The 20,778-nt window shown below is 44.6% G+C and overlaps 1 protein-coding gene across 5 annotated transcripts in view; it reads left to right on the top strand.

Annotated features, from left to right (window-relative positions):
• The window catches only part of IHO1 (interactor of HORMAD1 1), a 62,947-nt gene that overhangs the window by 31,094 nt on the left and 11,075 nt on the right, over window positions 1–20,778 (top strand). For all 5 annotated transcript variants that reach the window (XM_038003925.2, XM_038003926.2, XM_038003927.2 and 2 more), the window contains 4 exons: window positions 4,000–4,174; window positions 9,653–9,816; window positions 14,883–14,931; window positions 15,125–15,212. In XM_038003925.2, the coding sequence (XP_037859853.1) occupies window positions 4,000–4,174; window positions 9,653–9,816; window positions 14,883–14,931; window positions 15,125–15,212 (476 nt within the window). The remainder of the gene's footprint in view (window positions 1–3,999; window positions 4,175–9,652; window positions 9,817–14,882; window positions 14,932–15,124; window positions 15,213–20,778) is intronic.

Below are 20,778 nucleotides of genomic sequence, written 5' to 3'. Positions count from 1 at the left end.
CATATTTATCAGTTTTGGCTGGCAATAATGCCTGGATATAATCACCCTATGACACATTTACACATACTTTCTGGTCTCAGTATTTACCATAATAAATCTGCTCCTATAATTGAGGCATACTGCCCTCAAAAACCTATTTGTAAACAGAATTGGACCTGGCCAGAAATAATGAATATACTTATTTGGGAAGATTGCATTGCAGAACAGGCAGAGGTGCTGTGCAATGATTCCTACGGAATCATTATTGATTGGTCCCCTAAGGAGATGTTTAGCTTGAATTGCACCTCTCAGTCAGCATGCCATGGCCACACTATGTTCAGCTGGTTTAAACAAAATGGTCAGATGGTAGAAATGGGTAAGAAAGATGGCAAGAGTTCCTATTATCTGTAAACATGGCGCTATCGTGGCACCTCAACCTCAAATGATATGGCCCACTGTAGGAGCTAAACATAAGGATTTGTGGAAACTATTAATGGCTCTTAAATAAGATCAAAATTTGGAAAAGAATTAAAAAGCATCTAGAAGGACACTCTACAGACTTGTCTTTGGATATTGCAAAATTAAAGAACAAATATTTAAAGCTTCCCAGGCACACCTGACCTTAATGCCAGGAACTGGAGTGCTTGAAAGAGCTGCAGAGAGATTAGCAGCTGTTAACCCATTAAAATAGATAAAGACACTTGGAGGCTCTGTGATTTCAATGATGATTGTGCTTTAATCTGTGTTGTTTATCTTTGTATAGTCTGCAGATGCGGGTCTTAACTCCTGCAAGAATTAGCTCACCATGACAAAGCTGCCTTTGCTTTTATTGCTTTGCCAAACAAAAAAGGGGGACATGTTGGGAACAGGCCCCCAGATCTGGCCATAAATGGGCCCCAAAACTGGCCATAAACAAAATCTCTGCAGCACCGTGACATGTTCGTGATGGCCATGACACCCATGCTTAAGGTTGCGGGTTTACTGGAATGAGTGCAAAGAACACCTGACCCACCCAGGGCGGAAAACTGCTTCCAGGCATTCCTAAGCCACAAACAATAGCATGAGCAATCTGTGCCTTAAGGACATGTTCCTGCTGCAGATAACTAGCCAGAGCCCATCCATTTGTTTCCCGTAAGGAATACTTTTAGTTAATCTATAAGCTATAGAAATAATACTTGTCAGTGGCTTGCTGTCAATAAATATGTGTGTCAAACTCTGTTCAGGGCTGTCAGCTCTGAAGGCTGTGAGTCCCCTGATTTCCCACTTCGCACTCTATATTTCTGTCGTGTGTCTTTAATTCCTCTAGGGCCACTGGGTTAGGTCTCCATGACTGAGCTGATCTTGGCACCCCATCTCTACTAAAAATACAAAAATTAGCCAGACATGGTGGTGCATACCTGTAATCCCAGCTACTCAGGAGGCTGAAGCCAGAGAATCGCTTGAAACCAGGAAATGGAGGTTGCAGTGAGCCAAGATCACACCATTGCACTCCAGCCTGGGCAACAAGAGTGAAATTCTGTCTCAAAAAAAAAAAGAGGAAAAAAAGGAAAAGCGTGTTTTCTCAAGTTATGCAACAATGTTAAGTAACACAAATTGTTATAGAGATATCTTTCTTTTTTTTTTTTTTTTTTGAGACGGAGTCTCACTCTCTTGCTAGGCTGGTGTGCAGTGGCACAATCTCACCTCTCTGCAACCTCCAACTCCCTGGTTCAAAGAATTCTCCTGCCTCACCTCCCAAGTAGGTGGGACTGTACAAGTGCACACCACCATGCCCAGTGGGTGCCATTTTTTTTTTTTTTTTTGTATTTTAGTAGAGATGGGGTTTCACAGTGTTGCCCAGGCTGGTCTCAAACTCCTGAGCTCAGGTAGTCCGCCCACCTCAGCCTCCCAAAGTGCTAGGATTACAGGCATGAACCCCCGTGCCCAGCCTCTGGTGTCCCTTTTTATGAGGACACCAATCCTATCATAAGAGCCATATCTTCATGACTTCATCTAATGCTCATTACCTCCTAATGAACCCATTTCCAAATATTGTCATATCAGGGTTGTTACGATGATACCATCATAGCAACATGTGAATTTTTGGGGGACACATTCAGTCCATAACAAGGTCTATCTGTGATTGTTTTATTATGGCTCCTTCTCTCCCTTCAGCCCTGCTCTGTTCCTTCTCTGTAGGCACACACTCTAGAATTAATGTGTACCCTCCAGTTACCTTCTATATACTCAATTACATAATTGTTTGGTGTATATAATGTAGGTTTAAAAATTTATATAAATGATCTGTAATAGAGTAAATTCTTTTTTGTTGTTGTTGTTTTTTGAGACTGAGTCTCGTTCTATTGCCCAGGCTGGAGTGTAGTGGCGCAATCTCAGCTCACTGAAACCTCTGCCTCCCGGGTTCCAGTGATTCTTCAGCCTCAGCCTCCCAGGTAGCTAGGATTATAGGTGCCTGCCACCACACCCGGCTAATTTTTATAGTTTTAGTAGAGACAGGGTTTCACCATGTTGGCTAGGCTTGTCTCGAACTCCTAACCTCATGATCTGCCCGCCTTGGCTCCCAAAGTGCTGGGATTACAGGCATGAGCCACCGTGCCTGGCCAAGTTCATTCAATTTTTACCTTTTCTTGTACTCAAAACTATGTTTTTGAGAAGTCTCAAAATCCCATGTGATTATATATAAATCTTTTTTTGTTTGTTTGTTTGTTTGAGAAGGAGTCTTGCTCTGTTGCCCAGGCTGGAGTGCAGTGGCACAAACTCGACTCACTGCAAGCTCTGACTCCTGGGTTCACGCCATTCTCCTGCCTCAGCCTCCTGAGTAACTGGGACTAGAAGCACCCGCCATCACTCCTGGCTAATTTTTTTGTATTTTTTAGTAGAGACGGGGTTTCACTGTGTTAGCCAGGATGGTCTCGATCTCCTGGACCTCATGATCTGCCTGCCTTGGACTCCCAGAGCGCTGAGATTACATGCGTGAGCCACCGTCCGTGCCTGGCTGATTATATATAAATCTAACTTAATACTCATGGCTGCTGAATCAGCTAATGCATGTACCTTATTTTATTTATCTATTTTAATGATGAACAGATTGATCTTTTAAAAAGATAACATTCTTGGCCAGGTGCAATGACTCATCACTGTAATCCCAGCACTTTGGGAGGGTAAGGTGGGCAGATCACCTGAGGTCAGGTGTTCGAGAGACCAGTCTGGCCAACATGGTGAAACCCCGTCTCTACTAAATATACAAACATGGCCAGATGTGATAGCAGGTGCCTGTAATCTCAGCTACTCAGGAGCTCAAGCAGAAGAATGGCTTGAACCTGGGAGGTGGAGGTTGCAGTGGGCCAAGATTGCACCACTGCATGCCAGCCTGGGCAACAGAGCGAGACTCTGTCTCAAAAAAAATTAAAATAACATTCTTGGCCCTGCACGGTGGCTCACGCCTGTAATCCCAGCAATTTGGGAGGCTGAGATGGGCAGATCACCTGAGGACAGGAGTTTAAGATCAGTCTGGTCAACATGGTAAAACCCCATCTCGACTATAAATACAAAAATTAGCCAGACGTGGTAGCACATACTTGTAGTCCTAGCTGCCCAGGAGGCTGAGGCTGCCATGAGCTGAGATCACGCCACTGCACTCCAGCCTGGGCGACAGAGTAGGACCCTGTCTCAAAACAATAAAATAAAATGATAACATTCTCTTAATCTCTACAGTTTTATGAACTGTAATTTCCAATATGGTGTTGTAGCCTAGAATGCTGTTATACAAAGAATGACGATGTCAGTCTTTTCTGTTTGAGTTTCCATCTGGTTGTTCCCAGATTTTAATAAAAATGTGTGGTACTCAGAATTTCCTTGTGTTTCTTTGTGTTTCATTGTACTGACAATATACAGGGGACTTGAAGGTCAGAACAAGCTATCACTCTGCCCAAAATATTCTCAAATGGACAGCTGTGAACTATGATTTCATTTGTTCAGGATATTTGTCCATTTGATACACTTTTTTTTGCTTAATTTCAGGAACAAGAAGTTATCCAATTGGAATAATAATCAAAATGATTATTCCAGTCTCAGTGATTCCCAGTTCCTCTTTGGATCTCAGTTCTGTCCAGAAAATTCAGAAACCCTATCAGCACCCTTGGACTTCAGTGCCCACTTGAGACATTCAAAACAGTCACAACAGAATTCTCTGGAGGTGAGTCTGGTTTCCAGAATTGCTCTGCACATATTTCACAGTTATTATGGAGATAAACTATAAAGGATACTTATTCTGGCCAGGTGCAATGGCTGACACCTGTAATCTCTGCACTTGGGAAGGCTGAGGCGAGTGGATCCCTTGAGCCCAGGAGTTTGAGACCAGCCTGGGCAACATGGCAAAACCCCATCTCTACAAAAAGTACAAAAATTAGCTGAGTGTGGTAGCTGAGGTAGGAGGATTGCTTGAGCCCAGGAAATCAAGCCTGCAGTGACCCAGGATTCTGCCAGTGTACGGCAGCCTGGGTGACAGAGTGAGACCCTGTCTCAAAAAAACAAACAAAAAAACAAGGCCAGTCATGGTGGCTCACGCCTGTAATCCCAGCACTTTGGGAGGCTGAGGCAGGTGGATCACAAGGTCAGGAGTTCAAGACCAGCCTGGCCAAGATGGTGAAACCCCGCCTCTACTAAAAATACAAAAATTAGCCAGGTGTGGTGGCAGGCACCTGTAATCCCAGCTACTTGGGAGGCTGAGGCAGAGAATTTCTCGATCTCAGGAGGCGGAGGTTGCAGTGAGCCAAGATCAAACCACTGAACTCTAGTCTGGGAGACAGAGCATGACTCTGTCTCAAAACAAACAAACAAAACAAAACAACCCAACAGCCAATACTTATTTTCTAGCCTTAAAAAAATAACTTATTCTGTTGGAGTATATTTTAAAATTGTACATCTGTAAGGATTAGTCTGTCTTTCTTTCTTTCTTTCTTCCTTCCTTTCTTTCCTTTCTTTCCTTTCTTCCTTTCCTTTCCTTCCTTCCTTCCCTTCCTTCCCTCCTTCCTTCCTTCCTTTCTTCTTTCTTTCTTTCTTTCTTTCTTTCTTTCTTTCTTTCTTTTTCTTTCTTCCTTCCTTCCTTCCTTCCTTCCTTCCTTCCTTCCTTCCTTCCTTCCCTTCCTTCCCTTCTTTCCTTTCTTTCTTTTCTTTCTTTTCTTTCTTTTCTTTCTTTTCTTCCTTTCTTTCTTTCTTTCTTTTCTTTCTTTCTTTTCTTTCTTTCCCTTCCTCCCTTCCTCCCTTCCTTCCTTCCTTCCTTCCTTCCTTCCTTCCTTCCTTCCTTCCTTCCTTCCTTCCTCCTTCCTTCCTTCTTCCTTCCTTCCTTCCTTCCTTCCCGGAGTCTCGCTCGGTCGCCCAGGCTGGAGTGCAGTGGCACGATCTCAGCTCACTGCAAGCTCCGCCTCCTGGGTTCCCACCATTCTCCTGCCTCAGCCTCCCGAGTAGCTGGGACTACAGGCGCCCACCACCTCGCCTGGCTAGTTTTTTCTATGTTTTAGTAGAGACGGGGTTTCACCGTGTTAGCCAGGATGGTCTCGATCTCCTGACCTTGTGATCTGCCCGTCTTAGCCTCCCAAAGTGCTGGGATTACAGGCTTGAGCCACCGCGCCCAGCCAAGGATTAGTCTTCTAAAGGGATTTGTGCTTGATTAGTGACTCATTTGACTTAATAGTCTGAAATGGCAACATTTATATTTGCAGTTTCTTCTATTACAAAGCAACATAAAATAGCGTCAATCCCTTGGCCACTTCTAGAATATGTATATACATATTCTATATATGTATATACACATATTCTATATATGTATATATACATATTCTATATATGTATATATACATATTCTATATATGTATATATATTTGCCTAAGGCTAGTCGTACTATTGTTTGTGAGAATTTAATAAGTAAAAAGAGTTTTCATAAAATAGAAATAAATAACAAATTTTATTTTAGACCTTTTAAAATAATAAACTTCATGTAATTTGTATACTTTAGTGAACTGTACTACATTATGTCCTTGAAGAAGAAGGAGATGAGGATTCTGAGGCCTAGGTTAGTGAGTAAAGGCCAGAATGAGGAACAGAGTCTCTTGAATCCTTGATTTTTTGAGATTAATCTTTCCTTCCTTCCTTTCTTTCTTTCCCTCCCTCCCTCCCTTCCTTCCTTCCTTCCTTTCTCTCTTTCTTTCTTTTCTCTTTCTTTCTTTCTCTTTCTTTCTTTCTTTCTTTCCTTCCTTCCTTCCTTCCTTCCTTCCTTCCTTCCTTCCTTCCTTCCTTCCTTCTTTCTTTCTGTCTTTCTGTCTTTCTGTCTTTCTGTCTTTCTGTCTTTCTTGTCTTTCTTGTCTTTCTTTCTGTCTTTCTTTCTTTCTTGACAGAGTCTTGCTGTGTCACCTGGGCCGAGGTCCAGTGGCATGATCTCGGCTCACTGCAACCTTTGCCTCCCAGGTTCAAGCAATTCTCCTGCCTCAGCCTCCCCAGTAGCTGGGATTATAGGTGTGTGCCACCTATAATCCCACTACTGGGGAGGCTGATTTTTGTGTTTTTAATAGAGATGGGGTTTTGCCATGTTGGCAGGCTGATCTTGAGCTCCTGACCTTAGATGATCTGCTCACCTAGGCTGCCCAAAGTGCTGGGATTACAGGTGTGAGCCACCATACCCAGCCTGATTTTTTGAGATCAACCTGTCTTTTTTTGTGAGTCAAAAACATTTTTTATTCTGGAGACACCTATAACTAAATGTAGGTTTGTTTTGTTTTGTTTTGTTTTGTTTTTGAGACAGAGTCTCACTTTGTCGCCCAGGCTGTAGTGCAGTGGTGCTGTGGCAGGAATCAGAGGACCAGAGAGACCAAATGGGTGAAACAGGAGGATTTTATTAAGGTGTGCACTGGCTCAGCGGATTCGCATCCAAAAGGCTGAGACCTGAACAAAACAGGGCTTGACTTTTATACACACTTCTGAAAGAGGATTGGCCAGTTTGAATGGCGTGGTGGGTATTTGGTGGCATGAAGTTTATAGTGCAGGCAAGCGGGCATACAGAAGCAGAACAAAGGCAGTTAATCAAACAGTGATGGGTTTCGTCACCCTAGCATAGCTCATGACCTTGCAGCTGCATTGGAAGGAAAACAGGAACTTACAAACTAAAGCAGGCTTTGCATCTGGTACATATCTTACTCAAGCTCGTCTTGTGACCTTGTTGTGTTGCACAGAAGAGAAACAGGAATTGTAAAACTCTGTGAAGTAACCTTGAGTATCACTAAGGAAGGATTATCAAAGGGGAGGGGGAAGTTGGGAAAAGAGAAAAACCTGCTTTCCCACCCTTGCCTGGGAATGAGAGGAGAGGGGGCTCTGGAGCACATTCCTTGAGGGCTCTGGTTTTGCAGATAGTGTTATCAAAGTCCTGTCAGAGCTCTGCTTCCTATTGCTGGGTCTTGGAGTGAGTCAGCTCAGCAGGAGAAAACTTGTTTTTCTCTTTACATCTCCTGCTTCAGTGCAATTTCAGCTCACTGCAACCTCTGCCTCCTGGGTTCAAGCAATTATCATGCCTCAGCCTCCTGAGTGGCTGGGATTACAGGTGCCTGCCCCCATGCCCGGCTAATTTTTGTATTTTAGTAGAGACAGGGTTTCACTTTCTTGGCTAGGCTGGTCTTGGACTCCTGACCTGAAGTGATTCACCCGCATTGGCCTCCCAAAGTGCTGGGATTACAGGTGTGAGCCACTGTGCCTGGCCACACCTGGCTAATTTTTTTTTTTTTTGAGAGGGAATCTCACTGTCGCCGAGCTGGAGTGCAGGGGCACGATCTCAGATCACTGCAACCTCTGCCTCCTGGGTTCAAGAGATTCTCCTGCCTCAGCCTCCCGAGTAGATGGGACTATAGGCGTGTGCCACCATGCCCAGCTAATTTTTGTATTTTTAGTAGAGACAGGGTTTCACCATGTCAGCCAGGATGGTCTCGATCTTCTGACTTCATGACCCACCCGCCTCAGCCTCCCAAAATGACGGGATTACAGGCGTGAGTCACCGTGCCCAGCCGCACCTGCTAATTTTTATATTTTTTGTAGGCATGGGGTTTAGCCATGTTGCCCAGGCTTATCTTGAACTCCTGGGCTCCAAGGTTTTTTGTTTTTTTTTGAGATGGAGTTTTGCTCTTGTTGCCCAGACTGGAGGGCTATGGTACCATCTCAGCTCACCGCAACCTTTGCCTTCCAGGTTCAAGCAATTCTCCTGCCTCAGTCTCCTGAGTAGCTGGGATTACAGGCAAGCGCCACCGTGCCTGGCTAATACCGCATTTTTAGTAGAGCCGGGGTTCTCCATGTTGGTCAGGCTGGTCTTGAATTCCCAACCTCAGGTGATCTGCCTGCCTCAGCCTCCCAAAGTGCTGGGATTATAGGCGTGAGCCACTGTGCCCAGCCTGGGCTCAAGTTTTATGTACAGACTTACATGCATCAAATAAGGACTTAACAAATAAGATTAAGTTGGTGCTTTTTTTTTTTTTTTTTTTGAGACAGAGTCATGCTCTGTCACCCAGGCTGGAGGGCAGTGGCATGATCTCGGCTCACTGCAACCTCCTCCTCCCGGGTTCAAGCGATTCTCCTGCCTCAGACTCCCGAGTAGCTGTGATTACAGGCGTGCGCCACCATGCCCGGCTAATTTTTGTTTTTGTTTTTGTTTTTTGAGATGGAGTTTTGCTCTTGTCGCCCAGGCTGGAATGCAGTGGCGCAATCTCGGCTTACTGCAACCTCCTCCTTGTGTGTTTAAGTGATTCTCCTGCCTCAGCCTCCTGAGTAGTTGGGATTACAGGTACCTGCCAACATGCCTGGCTAATTTTTTGTATTTTTACTTGAAACAGGGTTTTGCCATGTTGAGCAGGCTGGTCTCAAACTCCTGCCCTCAGGTGATCCACCTGCCTCGGCCTCTTAAGGTGCTGGGATTACAGGAATGAGCCACCACACCTGACCAATTTTTGTATTTTTAGTAGCGACGGGGTTCACCATATTGGTCAGGCTGGTCTCGAACTCCTGACCTTGTGATCCGATCCGTCCACCTCGGCCTCCCAAAGTGTTGGGAGTATAGGCGTGAGCCACCGTGCCCAGCCAGTCAGTGCTTTAAGTTAGTAAAGTATGCTCTGAAATAAGTATTTCAGTACAAAAATTGGTATCTAGTGATATGAAGGAATAAATGACCTCCCTGAATGTTTCAGAGTTTTGCCTAAGAATGCAGAAAGTGGCTCACCATGTGTCAGCATGCCCACTGTCCAGTCCACATCAAACTTACCAATATGAGTTTAGTTCACTAGTGGCTGAGCAACAGCAATTTGAGTTAAAATTATGATTCTGAAAACTTCAGCACATCATCTCAGCAATAGCATAAATGGTTCTCTGTTCTTGCCTGTAAATTTATGCAGTTGATTCTAAGCTATTTTAGTTGACATTTAAAATCTCTCTGGGCTGGTAAGGCAAAATCTATATTAATAAAATCAGTTGCTTTATTTTAAATATAATTTTCTGGTATATACAAAAATAAAATGGAAATACTACTTGCTATATTATGTTACAGCAATATGGTTTGCACTTAAATGTGACTCTGCATTGTACAGAAAATAGTGAATGCTATAAATATTTTTGTGTGTGAAATGCTATATATTTTTTCATTTAACAGGGTGAACCTAGCATTTTCACAAAGTACCAGACAAAGCCCCAGCTGTTTGGAGGAGATATAAAAGATGGAGGTTTATTTCCTCCTCCTTTGTCAGTTGGAAAATCAAAAGGCCTCTTGGAACAGTTTGAGGAGAAAAAGAAAAGGGCAAAAGACAAATATGACAGGTATGTAAACCTTTCAAATGGATGAGACAACTCATCTTTTCTGAGTAAAACAAGACATAGAGTGTCAGTAATTAAATAATTCAATTTTAGCATAATAGCACAATAGAGTTCTCCAGAGAAACCAAACCATAGGACTTAAACACACACACATGCACACGCAGACACACACACAGACACAGACACACCGAGAAAGAGGGAGAGAAAGAGGAAGAGAGAGAAATATAGATTGATGTTTTTTTGTGTGTTTTTTTTTTAAGACAGAGTCTTGCTCTGTCACCTGGCTGGAGTGCAGTGGCACAATCTTGGCTCACTGCAACCTCTACCTCCCGGGTTCAAGCGATTCTCCTGCCTCAGCCTCCTGAGTAGCTGGAACTACAGGCGCCTGCCACCACGCCCGGGTAATTTTTGTATTTTTAGTAGAGACGGAGTTTGACCATGCTGGCCAGGATGGTCTCTATCTCTTGACCTTGGGACCTGCCTGCCTCAGCCTCCCAAAGTGCTGGGATTACAAGTGTGAGCCACCACGCCCAGCCTATAGATTGATTTATTGTAAAAATTTGTTCATGAGATTATGGGGGCTAAGAAGTCCCACAGTCTGCCATCTGTAAGCTAGAGAGCCAGGAAAGAGAATGGTGCAATTTAGTCTGACTCCAAAGCCCTGAGAACCAGGAGCTTTGATGTCCAAGGGCAGGAGAAGTTGGATGTTCCAGATGAAGAATAGTGAATTTGCACTTCCTTTGCCTTTTTGTTCTATTTGGACCTTCGCAAGATTGAATGATGCCCACCCACACAGGTGAGGGCAATCTTCTTTACTCAGTCTACCAATTTTTGGGTATTTTTTTTTTAATATTTTGGGACAGGGTCTCACTCTTGTCATGCACGCTGGAGTGCAGTGGCAAGATCATGGCTCACTGCAGCCTCAACCTCTTGAGCTCAAGTGATCCTCCCACCTCAGCCTTCCTAGTACATGGGACCATAGGCATGTGCCACCATGCCTGGCTAATTTTTTATTTTTTGTAGAGACAGGGTCTCACTCTGTTATCTAGGCTAGTCTTGAACTCTTGACCTCAAGAGATCCTCCCATGTCAGCCTCCCAAAGTACTAGGATTATAGGCTGAGCCACTGTGCCCAGCCTAAATGCTAATCTCTTACAGAAGGACTCTCACAAACATACCAACTATCTGGGCATCTCTTAGCCAAGTCAAATTGACACATAAATTAACCATTTCATAGCACTCTTCCCTTTGAAGTTCATCTATATTACTATCATTTTTTTTTTTGTGAGATGGTATTTTGCTCTTGTTGCCCAGGCTGGAGTGCAATGGTACAGTCTCAGCACACTGCAACCTCCGCCTCCTGGGTTCAAGCGATTCTCCTGCCTCAGCCACCCAAGTGGCTGGGATTACAGACACCCGCTACCACGCCTAGCTAATTTTTGTATTTTTAGTAGAGACAGAGTTTCACCATGTTGGCCAGGCTAGTCACAAACTCCTCACCTCAGGTGATCCACCCACCTCAGCCTTCCAAAATGCTGGAATTATGGGCGTGAGCCACCACGCCCGGCCATTATTATTATTATTATTATTATTATTATTTATTTTATTATTATTTTTTCTTTTTTTTTTTTTTTTTTTTTTTTTTAAGACGGAGTCTCGCTCTGTCACCCAGGCTGGAGTGCAGTGGCCCGCTCTCTGCTCACTGCAAGCTCCGCCTCCCGGGTTCGCACAATTCTCCTGTCTCAGCCTCCCGAGCAGCTGGGACTACAGGCGCCCGCCACCTCGCCCGGCTTATTTTTTTGTATTTTTAGTAGAGACGGGGTTTCACCATGTTAGCCAGGATGGTCTCGATCTCCTGACCTCGTGATCCGCCCGTCTCGGCCTCCCAAAGTGCTGGGATTACAGGCTTGAGCCACCGCGCCCGGCTATTTTTTTCTGAGATGGAGTTTCAATCTTGTTGTCCAGGCTGGAGTGCATTGGCACAATCTTGGCTCATTGAAACATCTGCCTTCTGGGTTCAAGTGATTCTCCTGCCACAGCCTCCTGAGTAGCTGGGATCACAAGCACATGCCGCCATGCCCAACTCATTTTTGTATTTTCAGTAGAGACTGGGTTCGTCATGTTGGCCAGGCTGGTCACAAACTCCTGACCTTAGGTGATCTGCCCACCTCGGTCTCCCAAAGTGCTGGGATTACAAGCATGAGCCACCACAGTCTTCCCACCTTAAATTCCCAAGTAGCTTCGATCAGAGGCACACACTACCGTGCCCACCTAATTTTTTTTTTCCAGAGATGGTGTCTCACTATGTTGTCCAGGCTGGTCTTGAACTCCTGGGCTCAAGCAATCCTCCCACCTCGACCTCCCAAAGTGCTGGGATTACAGGCATGAGCCACCATACCCGGCCTTCTAGTTATTCTTAATTGCCTTCTTGTCAGTGTGGTTTGTGGTAGATTTGCATATAGTCTACCACAATTTTTTTCTCTCTGAAAAATAAAAACTAGAGGATTTCTAAGAGAAATGTAATATTCAAGTAAGGTTACAGTTATTTTTCCTAAACATCTGCCCCCTGATTTTTCTTTTCAAATCATCAGGATTAGGAAGTTGGACAACTTTATTTTAGAGTCTAGAATAGAATGCGGCCAGGCACAGTGGCGGGTGCCTATAATCCCAGCTGCTCGGGAGGCTGAGACAGGAGAATCACTTGAACCCAGGAGGCAGAGGTTGCAGGGAGCCTAGATTGCACCATTGTACTACAGCCTGGGCGACAAGAGTGAAACTACATCTCAAACAAACAAGCAAAAAAACAAAACAACAACAAAAAAGAATAGAATGCATGAAATCTTTTAAATTTTACATTGAAAAAATTTTTTTGAATTTTTTTAAACTTTTAGGTTCAGGGGTATATGTGCAGGTTTGTTACATAGGTAAACTCTTGTCACAGAGGTTTGTTGTACAGGTTATTTCATCACCCAGGTACTAAGCATAGTACTCAATAGCTATTTTTTTTCTGATCCTCTCCTTCCTCCACCCTTCACCTCAACTAGGCCCCAGTGTCTGTTGATCTTCTGTTCATGTCCGTGAGTTTTCATCATACAATGTATGAATTCTTTGGTTTTTGTTTTGTTTTGTTTATTGAGATGGAATAGGTTGGAGTATAGTGACATGATCTTGGCTCACTGCAACTTCCACCACCTGGGTTCAAGCGATTCTCGTGCCTCAGCCTCCCAAGTAGCTGGGACCACAGGCGCATGGCACCATGCCTGGCTAATATATTTTTATTTTTAGTACAGATGGGGTTTCAGCATGTTGGCCAGGCTGGTCTCAAACTCCTGACCTCAGGTGATCCAACGGCCTTGGCCTCCCAAAGTGATGGGATTACAGGTGTGAGCCACCATACCCGGCCCCTGTGTGAGTCTTTTTTTAAGAGTTGGATGTGGCCAGGCGTGGTGGCTCACGGCTGTAATCCCAGCACTTTGGGAGGCCGAGGCTGGCAGATCACAAGGTCAGGAGATCGAGATCATCCTTACTAATACAGTGAAACCCCGTCTCTGCTAAAAATTCAAAAAATTAGCCAGGCATGGTGGTGGGCGCCTGTAGTCCCAGCTACTCGGGAGGCTGAGGCAGGAGAATGGCATGAACCCAGGAGGCGGAGCTTGCAGTGAGCTGAGATGGCACCACTGCACTCCAGCCTGGGCAACAGAGCGAGACTCAGTCTCAAAAAAAAAAAAAAAAGAGTAGGATGTATAGTTGAGGAATAACTGTGATAGCTTCTTTTTCATTAGAAATTAATATTTTCATATTAATATTTACATATAAATATGTATATGAATATGGACTTTAAAAAGAAAAATGTGATTTGCCTTAGCAGTGGTCATAGGAAGTCTGTGTTCCTTTTTTTTTTTTTTTTGAGATGGAGTCTCGCTCTGTCACCCATGCTGAAGTGCAGTGGCATGATCTCGGCTCACTGCAAGCTCCGCCTCCTGGGTTTACGCCATTCTCCTGCCTCAGCCTCCTGAGTAACTGGGACTACAAGCACCCGCCATCACTCCTGGCTAATTTTTTTTGTATTTTTTAGTAGAGACGGGGTTTCACGGTGTTAGCCAGGATGGTCTCGATCTCCTGACCTCGTGATCCACCTGCCTCGGCCTCCCAAAGTGCTGGGATTACAGCCGTGAGTCACCGCGCCCGGCCCTCTTTTTACTTTACTATTTTCATTTCTTCTATTTTATTTATTTTATTTTATTTATTTTTATTTATTTTATTTTATTTTATTTTATTTTATTTATTTTATTTTATTATTTTATTTTATTTTGAGGTGGAGTCTCGCTCTCTCTCTCAGGCTGGAGTGCAGTGGCATGATCTTGGCTCACTGCAACCTCCGCCTCCCAGGTTCAAGCAATTCTCCTGTCTTAGCCTTCCGAGTAGCTGGAATTACAGGTGCTCACCACCACGCCTGGCTAATCTTTATATTTTTAGTAGAGACGGGGTTTCACTATCTTGGCCAAGCTGGTCTTTTTTTTTTTTTTTTTTTTTTTTTTTTTGAGACGGAGTCTTGCTCTGTCGCCCGGGCTGGAGTGCAGTGGCCGGATCTCAGCTCACTGCAAGTTCCGCCTCCTGGGTTTACGCCATTCTCCTGCCTCAGCCTCCCGAGTAGCTGGGACTACAGGCGCCTGCCACCTCGCCCGGCTAGTTTTTTCTATTTTTTAGTAGAGACGGGGTTTCACCGCGTTAGCCAGGATGGTCTCGATCTCCTGACCTCGTGATCCGCCTGTCTCAGCCTCCCAAAGTGCTGGGATTACAGGCTTGAGCCACCGCGCCCGGCCACACCAAGCTGGTCTTGAACTCCTGACCTCGTTATCCACCCGCCTTGGCCTCCCAAGGTGCTGAGACTCTCTTTTTTTATTTCCCTGCTGGATACTAAGGTTTCTCAGCGTCAAGTCTTCAAATCTAATCAAGCAATGTTTTAATGCTATGCTAGGTAGAGATCTGCCATGTTTGTGGAATCATTTATGTTACTTATCACTTCAATATTTCACAAAGATTTGTTTTCTTTTTTCCCTCCTATTCTAGTGAGACTCTATACAACTTTGTTTCTAATGTTAGAGAAAGCATTCACAGGGTAAGTACAGCTACTTTTCAAGGAGTTAGAACATCTTATATTTTAAGAAGTTTAATATTTATATTGTATTGACTTTAGTTAATGTAGAATAGCAATATTTTAACTACCCCTATTTATCATGAAATGACAATTCTCTAAGATAGTAAAATAAGGCAACAGCCTGTGAATTATTTCATAATTTTGGGTTTCTTAGTTGCAGACGTCTGTGGAAAAGTCTGAGGAACATCTCAGTTCAAGAAGCCAATCTATTTTGGATTCTTTGGAGACTGTGGCCAAGACATGTGAGTGCCTCATGTTTGAGGTATCAGCAGAGGGCACTGGTGAATGATGAACGTGAACTTTCTGACCCTAGCCTGGTTTCCAGTGGTGAGGTTCCTCACAGGGTTTCAGATGAGAGTATGGGTACATAGGGTTCGTCCTGAAGAGATGTGGGGCACACTAAGCTGGGTAGTGGGGCCCACCTCTGTGACAACGTTCTGGTCCCATGATGCCTTTTGTGAAGCGCTAATCCCCCACCTGGTAACCATGCTGCCTCAGGGCAGGTAGCTCTGCTAGGTTTCTCATCTCACTGCCTGAAGTGAGTCAGCAACATCCTTGAGTCCCACATGAATTGCTGCCTGTGCTGTCTATAGACACTGACTGCCCCCTAAGGAGTCAGAAATACTGTAGTACCTACTACTCTTCTTGCTGCCTTGGTTTCAGTGACAGCTGTATTGTGAATCACAGCATCATTCTCTTTTTTATTTTTTTGAGACGGAGCCCAGGCTGGAGTGCAGTGGCGCAATCTCGGCTCACTGCAAGCTCCTCCTCCTGGGTTCACACCATTCTCCTGCCTCAGCCTCCCGAGTAGCTGGGACTACAGGCGCCCGCCACCATGCCCAGCTAATTTTTAAAATTTTTTAGTAGAGATGGGGTTTCACTGTGTTAGCCAGGATGGTCTCCATCTCCTGACCTCGTGATCTGCCTGCCTCAGCTTCCCAAAGTGGTGGGATTACAGGCGTGAGCCACCACGCCCGGCCCCATTCTCAATTTCACTTATAGTTTGTGGTTTATAAAATCCTATGTTCCACCAATTAGTGGTTTACATTTAGATGAAAACATGGCCCTTGCCCTATAAAGAGAAGACAGCGAATATACCGTTCTCCTTAGGTGAATACCTCTCTAGAACCACCTGTTTCCTAGCAAAATGATGAGCTGATGACTGTGCATCTGCACTTGTTTGCATTTGTCTGTGTGTTTATTTTATAAACAAGTTGAAATCAACTTATTCAAATGCCATGGGGTGGACTGCTCATAATTTATGAAAATTAATGTCTTTGTGTGGCCTAAAAATTAATCCACAACTGTCTGCATAGAAGCACTGTACTGTCTGCTGGATTTCAACCTGGGCATCCCACACACAGGGCAACTATGCATCTGTTTAGAAACTTGTTCTGGGGCCGGGCACAGTGGCTCACACCTGTAATCCTAGCACTTTGGGAGGCCAAGGCGGGCAGCTCACAAGGTCAGGAGTTCAAGTCTGGCCTGGCCAATATGGTGAAACTCCATCTCTACTAAAAATACAAAAATTAGCCGGATGTGGTGGCGGGGCCTGTAGTCCCAGCTACTCGGGAGGCTGAGGCAGAAGGATTGCTTGAACCCGGGAGGCGGAGGTGGCAGTGAGCCAAGATGGTGCCACTTTACTCCAGCCTCGACGACAAAGCAAGACTCCGTCAAAAAAAAAAAAAAACAAAGAAACTTATTCTGGAAGCCTTAAGACTGTTATCCCCACAAGAAGTAGCAAGACAGAGAGCAGAAGCAAATCAGGGATGCTTCCTTTGTATAACATGATAGAGTAACTCATTTATAAGTACCCAAGGAAAGTACTCTGTTTTTGTTTTACATTTAAAACTGGGTGGGCCAGGCACGGTGGCTCATGCCTATAATCCCAGCACTTTGGGAGGCCAACGCAGGAGGATCACCTGAGGTCAGGAGTTCGAGACCAGCCTGGCCAAAATGGCAAAACCCTGTCTCTATTAAAAATACAAAAAAAAATTAGCTGGGCGTGGTGGCAGACACCTGTAATTGCAGTTACTTGAGAGATTGAAGCAGGAGAATCGCTTGAACCCGGGAGGCAGAGGTGGAAGTGAGCTGAGATCGTGACACTGTACTCCAGCCTGAGCAACAGAGTGAAACTCCCCATATCAAATAATAATAATAATAATAATAATAATAATAAAACTGGATGAAGTACAGAAAACGAGGACTGCAGCAAAAGTATGGCATTTAAATCCCAGAAAAGGGAAAGGAAATGCCTGTGGCCCAACACAAGATCAAGGCAGAGACAGAACTAAAACTGGATCTGGCTTAGAGTAGGCAAAGGGATCCTGATCCTTTGCTCCAGTGGTTCCTTAATTTTCTTTTTCTTTTCTTTACTTTTTTTTTTTTTGAGATGAACGAACTCTCGCTCCTGTCCCCCAGGCTGGAGTGCGATGGCACAATCTCAGCTCACTGCAACCTCCGCCTCCCGGGTTCAAGAAATTCTCCTTCCTCAGCCTCCCGAGTAGCTGGGATTACAGGCGCCTGCCACCATGCCTGGCTAATTTTTGTATTTTTAATAGAGATGGGGTTTCACCATGTTGGCCAGGCTGGTCTCGAACTCCTAACCTCAGGTGATCCACCCTCCGGCCCGGCCTCCCAAAGTGCTGGGATTATAAGCGTGAGCTACCCGCGCCTGGCTGGTTCCTTAATTTTCAAAGGGTAAGACTCAGAAGAGAGGCCCTGCGTGGTGGCTCCCGCCTATAATCCCAGCACTTTGTGTTTTTGTTTTAGTTTTTCTGAGATAGAGTCTTGCTCTGTCACCCACGCTGGAGTGCAGTAGCATGATCTCAGTTCACTGCAACCTCTTCCTCCTGGTTCAAGGGAGTCTCCTGCACGAGTCTTTCCTGCACAAGTCTCATGCAGGTGCACACCACCACACCTGGCTATTTTTTTTTTTTTGTATTTTTAGTAGAGACAAGGTTTCACCATGTTGGCCATGCTGGCCTTGAACTCTTGACCTCAGGTGATCAGCCCGCTTCGGCCTCCCAAAGTGCTGGGATTATAGGTGTGAGCCACCACGCCCAGCCTAATTCCAGCACTTTGGGAGGCCAAGGTGGGTATATTGCTTGAGTCCAGGAGTTTGAGACCAGCCTGGGAAACATAGGGAGACTTCGTATCTACAAAAAATAAACAAAACCAGCAGGGCGTGGGCATAATGCCTATAGTGCCAGGTACTAGGGAGGGGGAGGTGGGAGGATAGCTTGAGCCTGGGAGGTCAAAGCTGCAGTGAGCCAAGATGGTGCCACTGCACTCCAGCCTGGAAGCTAGAGCGAGACCCTGTCTCTAAACACTAAAACTAAAACTAAATAAATAAAATTTAAAAAAAAAGAAAAAAGAAAGACTCAAGGGTGGACGTGATGGTTCATGTCTGTAATCCCAGCACTTTGAGAGGCCAAGGCAGGTGAATCACTCGAGGTGAAGAGTTCGAGACCAGTCTGTCCAACATGGTGAAAACCCGTCTCTACTAAAAATACATAAATTAGCCATGCATGATGGCTGGTGCCTGTAATTCCAGCTACTTGGGAGGCTGAGACAGGAGAATTGCTTGAACCCGGGAGGTGGAGGTTGTAGTGAGCCAAGATGGCGCCACTGCACTCTAGCCTGGATGCTAGAGTGAGACTCCATCTGAAAAAGAAAAAAAAAAAAAAGGCCGGGCATGGTGGCTCACGCCTGTAATTCCAGCACTTTGGGAGGCCGAGGTGGGCAGATCATGAGGTCAGGAGATCAAGACCATCTTGGCCAACACGGTGAAATCCCGTCTCTACTAAAAATACAAAAAATTAGCCGGGCATGGTGGTGAGCGCCTGTAGTCCCAGCTACTCAGGAGGCTGAGGCAGGAGAATGAGGTGAACCCAGGAGAGGGAGGTTGCAGTGAGCCGAGTTCACGCCACTGCACTCCAGCCTGGGCGATAGAACCAGACTCTCTCTCAAACAAAAAAACAAGAAAAGCCCAGGCGCAGTGACTCATGCCTGTAATCCTAGCACTTTGGGAGGCCGAGGCGAGTGGATCACTTGAGGTCAGGAGTTTGAGATCAGCCTGACCAACATGGTGAAAACACGTCTCTACTAAAAAAAAAATACAAAATTAGCCAGGCGTGGTGGTGCAGGCCTATAATCCCAGCTACTTGGGAGGTAGAAGAATCACTTGAACCCGGGAGGCAGGCACTCCAGCCTGGGCAACAAGAACGAAACTCTGTCTCAAAAAAGAAAAAGAAAAAAAAAAAAGACTTAGTAACAAACACAGTAGCATCATATCAATCAGAAGGACAGGTCATTCTTGAAAACGGGCACACGTAGCCTATGCAGATTAATTCTCTTTCTTGGTAGGAAATGATGAGGAGTAGAAAATCATTGAGAGAGGAACCAGACAAATCCTATAGCATATGGCCAGGTCCAGTCCAGCTATCCTAGAGCATTGAACTCCACCTCAGTGCATTCTGCAAGCTTTCAGTCTCTACTCACCACACTCATCAGGGAATAGGGAAGTAAAGATACTGTGTGAAAGTGCTGTCTTGCATTGTTATGTAATTGGTGCCTTCACAGATGAAGTCATTAAATATTTTCCCAGTCAGCCTGCCCAGCCAGAAGGGTCACTGTGACCATCCAATCTAACTCTTCCTGTTCTTCAACTGAGGACACTAAGGACCAGAGTAATAAAGTGAATTACCAAAGCCTCTTGTATACTACTTTACCTCATATGTTAAGTCTGGTGACTAAATTATAAAAAGAACTAGAAGAAAACATGGACAACTTTTTTTTTTTTGAGACGGAGTCACGCTCTGTCACTAGGCCAGAATGCAGTGGCATGATCTCAGCTCACTGCAACCTCTGCCTCCCGGGTTCAAGCGATTCTCCTTCCTCAGCCTCCCAAGTAGCCTGGACTGCAGGCACGCACTATCACGCTCTGCTAATTTTTACATTTTTAGTAGAGACGGTTTCACCATGTTGGCCAGGCTGGTCTCCAACTCTTGACCTTGTGATTGTCCACCTCAGCCTCCCAAAGTGCTGGGATTATAGGCATGAACCACCACACCCGGCCAACCAAATGGACAACATTTTTATAATTTTAGAATGTGAGAAGCCTTTCTAAGCAAAATAGATAAAATTGTTAAGAAGAGTGAGATCCATCTATATGAAAATGGTAGAATGGAAATATCTGTTCACTGTTAAATTAAAACAACAAAAAGGTGCTCTTCACGTGCTCCAGGATACATCTTGTCAGTAAGTGTGACCAGCCAGTGAAAACTGGGAAGAGTATTCCTAAAAAAGTTGGAGGAGGTCTCATCTTATACAAGGAGGCTGCCAGATCTTTCCTTAGGCTCTCATCAGCACCTGAGGGAGAATAAAACTACAGAGTAAAAGGAAAATCACTGGCCATCTGGGGAAAAGCATTCATTTCTAAGTTGCATCACAATCTGATCTCATCTCAATTGAGGCCTTGTCAAATTGCTAAATAAAAACAAATTGTTTAAAAACTATCTTAACAGGAAAACAGATACTGTCCAGAATATGGAAATAGATTTTAAATAGCATTTTTACATAAAAGCTAAAAATATCTAATGTTTATAGTCAAAGCAAAGAAGAATACTCTTCTAAACATACATACACATACAAACACAGGACCTATAATGTATATATAGATACGCACACGTATTAATATAAAATTCCAGCAACCAGTGATAATGTTAAATCCAGGAAGTGAGACCAAGGTCTGCAGAGGAGAGATTCAATCATTTTTTCATTGTATGCCTTTTTATACTTTTATGG

The sequence above is a fragment of the Chlorocebus sabaeus genome, chromosome 22 (genome assembly GCF_047675955.1).
Source record: "Chlorocebus sabaeus isolate Y175 chromosome 22, mChlSab1.0.hap1, whole genome shotgun sequence".
In the NCBI taxonomy this organism is placed as follows: Eukaryota; Metazoa; Chordata; class Mammalia; order Primates; family Cercopithecidae; genus Chlorocebus; species Chlorocebus sabaeus.
Note: the sequence above shows the minus strand (reverse complement) of the source record. Positions and strands in the feature narration are given on the sequence as shown.